The following is a 9845-nucleotide window of genomic DNA, read 5'->3' as shown; positions in this document are numbered from 1 at the left end:
TTTGACTTGGTTATTATAGAAAATATTATCAATAACTAAATATTAATAGAAAATATAATGCATAACTCCTCTCGATTATGACTGACGCTTTTCAATCAACTCTATAGGTGAGCGTAGCCGTGCTACGAGTTAAAAATTAGGAGCGTAGCTAGACACGTTGCTACGCAAACGTACAATTGCTTCTGAAAAATCTATGGTATATGATTTTTGTACATTAATATCAAACTATTTACTATATTAAAAAGTCAAAGTAAATTTGTGTTACCTACGCTAAGCATTCGCTAAGGTTATTCAGCTAGTAAATAAATTACTACTACTAGGATGAATTTAAGAATTGTAACTTATAATTTTAAATAAATAAAATGAATATTTGTACGTTTTTACTCTATACGTTAATAAGCTTATCCGATTATGATGAAGCTTTGGTGAAGTGTCCAGCGTAGACTCTGGCCTGACCCTTATTCTACGCGTGCAAACCAGGGATGGATAGTTAGTTGACTATCAAATTAGGTACATGAACTAACAAAGAAGATAATATATATTTAATTAAATATAAAATTTATATTTTTAAATGTCACATCGTATTCATAATGATATGAAAATGATAAATGACGAGGCCGTACGGTGCGAAAGCTTATAAAGGAAATTAGCGTTCGCTTATCTGAACTGAAATATTCGTAAAAGCACATAATATGACATAAATTTCAAATATCTACATTTCCCGCGGAACACTCGGGACGGCTTGTGAGGAAATTTAATGGATAGATTATTATCTTTCGTTTAACAACGTTTTACGTCAGGGGAGAAAGGCGCCGCACGCGAATAGCCTCCATACGAAAGGTAAGCGTATGAAGAGTTAAATTACTAGAATTCCGATAGACCAGAATTGCCCCAATATAATAAATTGCTACAATTTTTAAGTGTCTGATCAAATTTTCGTTTAAAAAACGGAAAATGAGAAACTGAAGATCAAACATAAATTATCACTTTTTAATAAATAATATGTTTACTTAGAAATTAAGCTTATGTAATCGATTTTTTTTATAGCTGAAAATTGAGTCATAAGTTATTTTGCTGTTGACTCTTATGCTTTGGCTTAATAATAAGGTAATATATAGGTGACATAATAATAAATTATTTTATTCGATATAAATATAACGGCTTCATTGCGGATAGCTGCAGACCTGAATAATTGTGTCGGTCGCTATCTGGCAATAGAGTTAAGTTTCAAGTCATCTTTAGAAACTTCGACAATATTCTGTAAGAGTTTTACAAAGTACGCTAATTGTAGCGATTAGCATACTGTCTCGCTCTTATCTGGAATACAGCTTTAGGTTAAAAGAACGCGAGCGTTTGGTAGAGAGCACTCGCTTACATTTAATTTTTTGGTTCTTCATCTTTTCTAAATTTATTTCGGTCGAAAGTTGCGATATTAAAAACGTATAAAAATGTTTAGATTTTTAATGTTAGAAATATAATTATTTTATATTAATTAACATATACATAATAAAATACTAAAATACAATATGTTGATGATAAAATATATTTTAAATTACGGCATTCACAAAATATTCGAATGTAGATAAGATACGAGTGGAGCTTACCTTCGCGGGCCGGGAGACGGGCAGCAGAGGCGCACGCGGCGTCCGTGGTGCGGCGCGCGTATTCATTCGCGGAGCCGGCGTTCGGCATCGTCGGGACACCACGTCTAATAACAAAACGAAAGCTGTAACAACTGCGTTATAATAAAAACATAAGTTACTTTTTTTAGTTTTCATAGAGGCTTGTAAACTTAAAGGTAACACTTCGAGGTTCGATCTCAATCCCCTGATTGTTTCTACTACACTACTTTACTACTTTACTATATATTTTGTAGAATTATTGCATGGCAAGAGTTATATAAAATACACCTGAGAAGTTCAACCAGTCTTATTTACTATGATAACTATAACGAAGCAAAACATCGTGAGGAAACCTGCATACTACGGATAATGACTAACCAACTACCCGCAGTGGAGCAGGTAATGGAATCAACTCCAAAACCATCTCCTCAAGAGGAGGCCCTTGTTCAGAAGTGGATTTACGGACTTTTAGTTATTTTGAAATAGTTTGAATAATACGTACATAAAAATAGTATTTTTTACTTTTGTGTGTCGTTTTTTGTATCAAATGTCCAGATTACTAAAAATTTCCCGGTTTCTTAAACGCGACCATGACGAATATCAAGTTATCAACTAATCCCAAACTTACCGCGAACAGCGCTCACCGACGGCGGTGGGTCGGGGGTGCGAGAACGGCGGCGAGGTGAGCGCTCGGCGGGCAGCGCAAGAAGCTGTCGGTATAATTCGAGCTCGTGGTAGAACTCTGGTGAGGCTGGCGCTGAGGTGGGGTTTTCGCATCGAGTATGCTCGAGCTCCGTGAGCTGCACGTGCTCCGCGTGCCCTGCATGTTCCGTGTTTGTCTCGCCTGCCACCTCCGCCGTTAATCCGTTGAGCACGAGGCGGCGCGCCGCCATCGCACCCGCGAACCCGCATCCGGGCCGCACGCACGTTCGTGCTACACGCTCATCCAACACTCTCTATAAAGTCCTTTAGCTTCTTCACTCATTTTTGTAAGTTGAATTAGTTTGCGAGTTGTAATTTTATTTCAATCTTAACAGTTGGCGCATTTAAAATATTTTTATGTATCGTCCTCTCAGAAGAAAAACACTGATATTTTTTTTAAATTAATTCCTTCTAAAGCTTAAAACAACATATATTTCGATTTACATGTAAAATATTTGTTTATGTATGAAAGCCAAATAATAAACCTTTAAAAGTGTCAATACAAAAGTAAGTCCACGCTCCCGAAACTTTTATAAGTACCGGGTTCTCAAATTCAGGGCAAATTAACATTCGACAACGACTACCACGGCGAGCGTGTGCCGCGAGACTGACGTCCGACCATGGATGCCGGCTAAACGAGCGAATAGCGGACCGATGCTCGAGCAAGCGACTCACTCGTACAGACTTACAGAGCTGAAAAGTCAACGTACTACGGCGAACAACATCAGCTTCTAATCAGGTTGCCGCCTGTTGCATGCGGTCTCACTCGAACCGATCGGGACTAAGTCATAGGCCCAGGTCATTAATTTAATTATACATTTAATTTATGTAAATAAATTATGGTAATTAACAAAACATATTTCTAAAATTATGAAAATGTTTGCTCTATAGTTATTATAAAAATGTTGGCTACGATGGTATACTGATATGTATTTTTTTCAATATGCTTCCGATAAATTGTTTACTACATTGCTTTGAGACTTATGTTTAGTTGAAGTAATCGTTCTGTTTGTATTTTGTTATTTTTTTTTATTTTCTGTAACATGTGGGTACTACGTTCACGCACGCTCGGTTGATAAGCTCAACTAGGTTTAAATTTAAAACACCAGCTGTACCAACAACTAGAAATTAATTACGAAACCTAACCTGGACCTTCTACCTGGACCTGAAATTCTAAAGTCTGGTAACAAATCGTGCAATACTTGTAATGCTATCTTCTCATGTCGGATACTAAGGATCAGTTTCTACTAAGACTAAAATAAAAACTTGGGGAGTATTTGAAATATATCTATCAGGTGGCTTAGAAACATATTTTTTTAGAAAAGTAGGTCTTATTTTAATTATACAGTCGCTATACATGGATTTATACGCCCCCCTTTTTTTTGCTTGCTTTCTTCATATTTTAGTTTTTTGTTACATTTTTTGAACATCAAATATCTTGTATTGACATTCTGACAATTTATGGTTTCATAAATAAGTGTAGTAAGCTGTTGGACTACTTGTTTTTATTTACTGCCAAGAAATGTTATGAAGGTTAGGACTAAAAAAATGTTAAAAAAAATAAAGGTTTTTAGATAATACTTCTCATAAACCCATATAGTCTTTTGTAGAATACCAATACATGTCGAAAGTGCGATTTAGGATTCAATTAAAGCTTTTATTAATACTTCGAGCAGTTTTCAGTTTAGTATATTCTTTTTATGTAATAAGTATTATATATATATATAATAATAAGTATTATATATATATATATATATAATACTTATATATATAATGATATAATGTCTGAGAGTTGGAATACTGCATTCTTGTTTGTTTGTAATCTGCTCTTTCTCATTCTGATGTAAATTTATAAGATGGCAACTCTTATTTTAGGCACTTTTACATAAGCAACCTTATACAAACGTGCAAATAAAATTAGCTTAAATAATAATAATATTATACCTGGTTCCACCTGGCTAGCCAAATGAGAAGCGACAACCCAATCTTTTTAAATTCTCTATATAATTCTCTTCAAAATGAATTAAATTACATAATCATAAATTTTAATAATTTTATAATTATAGATCAATCACAAGCAGAGTAAAGTCAGTTAAACAACTTTGACATTAAATTGAAGCAACATCTTTGTTCGAGATCTCGAATGAAATCTATGATTTTCATAATTATCCAAAAAAATGGCGTCTTAAAAGTCAGCGAAGTTGTTATCAAAACTTTGAAAGTAAAATTAAAGTGGATAATCCTAAGTGGTTAAGAGGAATAGTATTGTAATATAAATATCCGGGTAAATCTTATTGGTTTTTGTTACATCGTAATTTATACAGTAGAAAAAAAAATGTATATTTTACAAAATACAAAAAAATAGTCAAAAACTATTTGTATTGCATAATATTACAGAGCTATAAGCAAATCGCGTGGAATACGTGAATCTAAGATTTTTTTCATCTTTACTCGTTCTTCGATTGGATTAGGTTATATACTAATTATATTTCGATTGTGTAACAGGTGGACGTAGAAATCACGCGGTTGGATATGGCTATAATTATCAAGACTAAACTGATGGTAGACCTTTGTACCAGCTCGTCTGGCTAGGGTACCCACTCATCAAATATTCTACCGCAAAACAGCAGTATTTAGTATGGTTGTGTTTCGGTTTGAAGGGTGAATGAGTCAGTGTAATTTCAGGCACAAGGGACATAACCTCTTAGTTCCCAAGGTTGGTGGCGCATTGGTGATGTAAACGATGGTTAACATTTCTTACAATGCCAACGTCTATGGGCGTTGGTGACCACTTACCATCAGGTGTCATCATCAAAAGTGCTGGCAATTTATTTATTTATTATGCCTTGTATTTTCAAATTCTGTAAAAACTACTCTCAAAAATTAGAAAAAGATTGAAGGAATACCATTTTATAAGTGTAATTTTTAGACTTTCCTAAAATTAAATTCAAATTTTTATTCATATATCTCAATAAACATTGGGAGCAGACGAGACCGAGAGTGGAGACCGACAAACGCAGCGTAACGCACCTTCCAGCCAGGTAGATAACCTGAGATAGAGTAGAGAGTAGTAGAGTAGAGAGAGCAACATAATTGGATGTAGAAGCGGTAGGATCAGGAGAATTTTTTCAACAGAATTTATAAAATTAATTTATTAATTTTACAAATTCTAATAATGTCCTCATAAATTCGTCTTGCTTAATATTTTTTGTGTAAAAATAGTTATTAAAAAAATACGAGAATTAATTAGTAAAAAAATGGCAAATAAAATCGTTCAAAACATCACAGCTATCGTTAAAAAAAGAAAGATCTAAATGATCTTGAGTTTGTCAAAATGATAGAAATTTATCTTATATGTCCTTTATTGAGCTTACAGTATCTTAACTTACATATATAGAAAACTTAATTCGACCGAAATAAATAAATAAATTACGCACGAACGTAACACATATAACTATTATATGATAATTTAAAACTAATCTCGGAGAGGGCGCTCAAATAGCAGTGAGTAGGCGTAGTAGCGGCCGCGGGTCGAGCGCCTGCGCCGCTGCCCGCGCAGCCTGCGCCGCCGCCGCCGGCCAGCGGTGCGCCAGCAGCGCCAGCAGCGCCGTCGCCGCGCACAGCGCCGCAGCGAGCGGCAGAAGAGCCGGCGCTCGCCGGCGCGGGAACACGGACAGCGTGTGGTGCGCCGGCAACAGCTCGCGATCCGCACACTGCAGGCACGCTCCGGCTCGCCCCACCCCCGCGTCTGCACCCTCCCGCTCTGCTGCCGCCCACGCCGCGCCCAGCAGCCGCAGTGCGCCGTCCGCAGCGCGCCAGTGCCGGAGATGCCAAAATGCGTACGCGACAGCTTCACTATCACCGCGCTTGAGCACGTGCTCTGGTGGGAGCGTCAGTGGCCGTAATTCCAACAGGTATTCGGGCACGTGAGGGTTGAATTCGATGGCGCGGCGAATAGCTTCGAGAGCTACCGCTTCAGCATGCGCACGCGCACCCGCACCCGCCGCCGGGCTAGCAGCGCGTGCCCGAAGCAGTGCTGCCGTATAGCACACCGTGGCTGACCTTGGCAATCCCACATCATCATACCGGGCCAGGACAGCCTGAATGAATGGCACATAAAGTATGCAGCATACGAAAGCATAAAAAAGTTATCGGTCATAACATTGGAATAGTGACCTGCACATCGGCGTAAGCGCGCTGCTCCAGAAGCACCTCGATGAGGTTCTCGTGCAGGGCGAGCGCGTGCAGCGCAGGTGGCGCGTCACGGGCCAGCTCGCGGAACAAGCGCGCGGCGTCGCGCAGGCGACCGAGCCGACGCGCGCACATGGCGGCGCGCCGCTTGACGTGCGCGAGTACTGCCGCCTCGCGCCGCGCCGCGCCGGCCGCGCCCGCGGCTGCCAGAGCGCGCCACGCCGCCTCGCCCGCGCGCCAGGCACGCCTCAGTACGCGCTCCGCCTACGAAAATTACGGCATTTTTAACTGACGTCTTAAGTACATTCGAGAGTACCGGACCGAATTCAGATATCTTAAGCCTCGTCATTTATATTACACTTAATTATTTTTTGATAATTCTAAGCCACATACTTAATAATAACATTATCATTATTATAACACTCTACATCACATTGAATGTGTTTTTACGATTACGTAGATTGTTTTTGCATTATCTACAATCAACTACTTATTCTCTTTAAGGTTGCACGATAGCCATAGCTATAAAACATTTTTTTCGTAATAACCTTTCTTTCTCCTTTAGTACCTGTAACTGTACTCCCTAAATCCCACTGTTTACTAACTGTCCCCGAAAAATGATAAATAAGGTCATACTTCAAGTACGGTAGGCGCATCCTCCTCTGCAAGTAGCAGCAGCGCGGCGGCACAGTCGGGACGAAGCGCGAGAGCGGCGCGCGCGCACGCAACTCGCGTCGCTGGCTCACGCTCGCGCCACGCACGTGCCAACGCCTCGTCCGCGCCACCCGCGCCTCCTCCCCCGCTACCGAACCACGCCTGGTGTTCCTATAACAACGTAATTACGACTACGGCCTAATATATCTTTATTTTAAATAATCATCTGTATAATATATACGTTATAAGATATATAACAGTCGAGAGAGGCTACATCTTCAACTTAAAGTAAATACGGTTATTCCACAAGACTAAATCGTTGTTAAGAATGTATTTAAATAAAGAGTAGAATAGAATTGTCATGTGTGGTTCGGACACTTCGTCACTGGATGGCGCTGGTTTTGGTATCGAGCATTTCTGAATCGCGATGGCTAGATTTTTATTTTATTGTGTAAATGAAATGTGGGTTTTTTATAATATATTACTTTTAGAGTTTCTAAGAATATGTGTATAATTCAAGTAGTGCAGTGTTGACAATCGTACTATAATCGCTAGTGCCAATACTAAATAACATGGTAGTACATTAACTTTTTTTAGCAATCTTACTTGGGCAGATAGATTCATATCATAGTAGGTAAGTGGAGCTCGACGTGCAGCGCTCCATAGCCTGCCGTACTCCGCACCGCGCAAGAGCGACATGGGATTGCGCCACACTTTGCAATCGCCACCTTCTGGCTCGGTGGCCTGCGAACTGTTTCCACCGAGCCATGGCCCCAGTTGTGTCAGTGATACCTGATAACATTTAGAATGTTTTCTTTCTATGGGCAACAGTTAGATGTAAGATCTGACTAACACATACGCAAATCAAAATAAGACTTCATATAAGTAGGCTTTTACAAACACTGTTGAATCGTCATTGACTAACTGTAGTGCTTCAATAAAAGCTTGTAAAAAATTCTATAAATGCAAAACTTTCCCAAATTTAAGTTATTGAAATTAAAAACTTTGAAATGTATCAACAGCACTAAACACTTTCTTATAAACAAACTGAATAAATATATAACAGAACTTCTTTTAAATACATTTAAGGTTGAACTAATTTGTTTATTATCACTTTTCTATCTAGATTATGAGGTAACTTAATGGTTTTGCTATCTAACATTTCCATATCAGTGACTTGGACTATTGAATAGTAACATTGTGCATGCCAAAGACGGAGGGTCCTTTAATAGAGGAGAAATAGTGAATTCAATAAATTAAAAAAACAGATATCAAAAATATTGGTCTAAATAAAAAAAAAATATGTGATTATTATTAAAAATATGACAGTGTTATTCAAATAAATGTATTACTAAAGTATATAATATACTTCCTAATACTTTTAAATTTTTTTTAGTTATTTTCTATGAGTTGTAAACTAATTTAGTACATTTATTTTATTAAAGTCGATTAGGTCTTTTCTAATTTCATTTCAATCTTTCAATCAATCTTATTTGAATATTAAAACAATAAATATAAAAAAATAAAGAAATATATAAATTTTATTGATCACATAATATCAAGAGTCAAAACTTACTAAGCGACAAAACATTTCATAAGCATGAAAAATAAGCCTCTATGGCAAAAGGTTTTACCTTTATAGATTGTCATTAATTAATTTATTAACTTGAATTGTAACAAAGGCTCTTAGTACCTGTTCTATAAACGAAGTGCCATATTTTCGAAAATACCACCACTCGAATATAAGTATTAAGCCGGATATTAGAGATGAAGTACCGGTTAAGGCTACGTAAAACTTAGGCGTTAATGCACCTAAAAATGTTGAGGAATCCCACATCATATTGAAAGTTATTTCAAATCGTCTCTGTCACGTCAAAATCGGTAATAAAAACAATAATAAAATTAATTCTATATTATTCTTAATAATTATTAATATAAATAAATAAACAAATAATCATATATGATGTCAGAATTGTCAAATCACATATGTGACATTAATATTACTGTCATATTAGACATTAAGCTTTTTTTGTTTTATTTTCTTTTAGAAAATGCTACAGTATAGAACCGTACAGCCAAGCCAAGTTAATTGAGTAATGTAATTGAAACATTAAGCGAATTCAAAAAAATTAACATCAACACAAGCAAACTAGTCATAATAAACTACATTCTAAATAAACACTAATGTTTAAATTTAATTAATGTTTTTAATTAATATTATTGTTTAAAACAAAGTTTGCAATGAAAATATATAAAACTAACTTCAAAATTGGCCCGCAATACTCGTCTTAAAATAAATACTTAAAAATAATATTTCAATTGAATATATAATTCATCATTCGGAAGTGAAACTGGTTGTATATATATATTTACAACACTGTTAAGTGATAAAGAAATCTAACTATATAATTTGTATTGTATTGGAATAAATTACCATAATAATAATAAATTACCATAATATTATAGTATTTTTACCATAATATTATGGTATTTATTATCTTTGCATTCCCAAAAATGTCAAAACCAAAAAAATTACATCTTGTCAAAAGTGAGGCTGCCTAAGTTTACATTTTTTCCCTGCATTAAGGGAAAATTTAAGTGTATATTATTCCAAATACAAAAATATGAGTAAAAGCCATTTTAAAACGAGAAGTAAATGTTACGTGTCGAAAAATA

The 9845-nt window shown here is 36.5% G+C and overlaps 2 protein-coding genes across 2 annotated transcripts; both read right to left on the bottom strand.

Annotated features, from left to right (window-relative positions):
• Positions 1-1204: 1204 nt before the first annotated feature.
• On the bottom strand, positions 1205-2515 carry LOC126769238 (uncharacterized). The gene is made up of 3 exons (XM_050487876.1): positions 2251-2515; positions 1605-1708; positions 1205-1258 (listed from the first exon to the last, which is right to left on the bottom strand). Exons 1-3 carry the CDS (start codon positions 2513-2515, stop codon positions 1205-1207), a joined length of 423 nt encoding a protein of 140 aa, XP_050343833.1.
• A 3174-nt stretch (positions 2516-5689) lies between these two features.
• Positions 5690-9135, bottom strand: LOC126768951 (protein ST7 homolog). The gene is made up of 5 exons (XM_050487435.1): positions 8863-9135; positions 7776-7961; positions 7152-7340; positions 6501-6779; positions 5690-6424 (listed from the first exon to the last, which is right to left on the bottom strand). The coding sequence occupies exons 1-5, from the start codon at positions 9007-9009 to the stop codon at positions 5819-5821; spliced, it is 1407 nt and encodes a 468-aa protein (XP_050343392.1). The 5' UTR covers positions 9010-9135; the 3' UTR covers positions 5690-5818.
• Positions 9136-9845: the final 710 nt, after the last annotated feature.

This window comes from Nymphalis io, chromosome 6 (assembly GCF_905147045.1).
Source record: "Nymphalis io chromosome 6, ilAglIoxx1.1, whole genome shotgun sequence".
Taxonomy (NCBI): domain Eukaryota; kingdom Metazoa; phylum Arthropoda; class Insecta; order Lepidoptera; family Nymphalidae; genus Nymphalis; species Nymphalis io.
The sequence above is the reverse complement of the archived record's forward strand: the minus strand, read 5'-3'. Positions and strand labels throughout refer to the sequence as shown.

What these genes read in the sequence shown, in the direction of transcription:
- LOC126768951 (XM_050487435.1), bottom strand. Translation starts at nt 9,009, where the DNA reads ATGATGTGGGATTCCTCAACATTTTTAGGTGCATTAACGCCTAAGTTT. An exon ending in GCACTTCGTTTATAGAACAG is followed by an intron (nt 7,962 to 8,862) that starts GTACTAAGAGCC and finishes AAATGTTATCAG; the next exon opens with GTATCACTGACACAACTGGG. An exon ending in GCGCTTACGCCGATGTGCAG is followed by an intron (nt 6,425 to 6,500) that starts GTCACTATTCCA and finishes CCATTCATTCAG; the next exon opens with GCTGTCCTGGCCCGGTATGA.
- LOC126769238 (XM_050487876.1), bottom strand. Translation starts at nt 2,515, where the DNA reads ATGGCGGCGCGCCGCCTCGTGCTCAACGGATTAACGGCGGAGGTGGCA. An exon ending in GTCGGTGAGCGCTGTTCGCG is followed by an intron (nt 1,709 to 2,250) that starts GTAAGTTTGGGA and finishes TTTTGTTATTAG; the next exon opens with ACGTGGTGTCCCGACGATGC. An exon ending in CCGTCTCCCGGCCCGCGAAG is followed by an intron (nt 1,259 to 1,604) that starts GTAAGCTCCACT and finishes AAACTCTTACAG; the next exon opens with AATATTGTCGAAGTTTCTAA.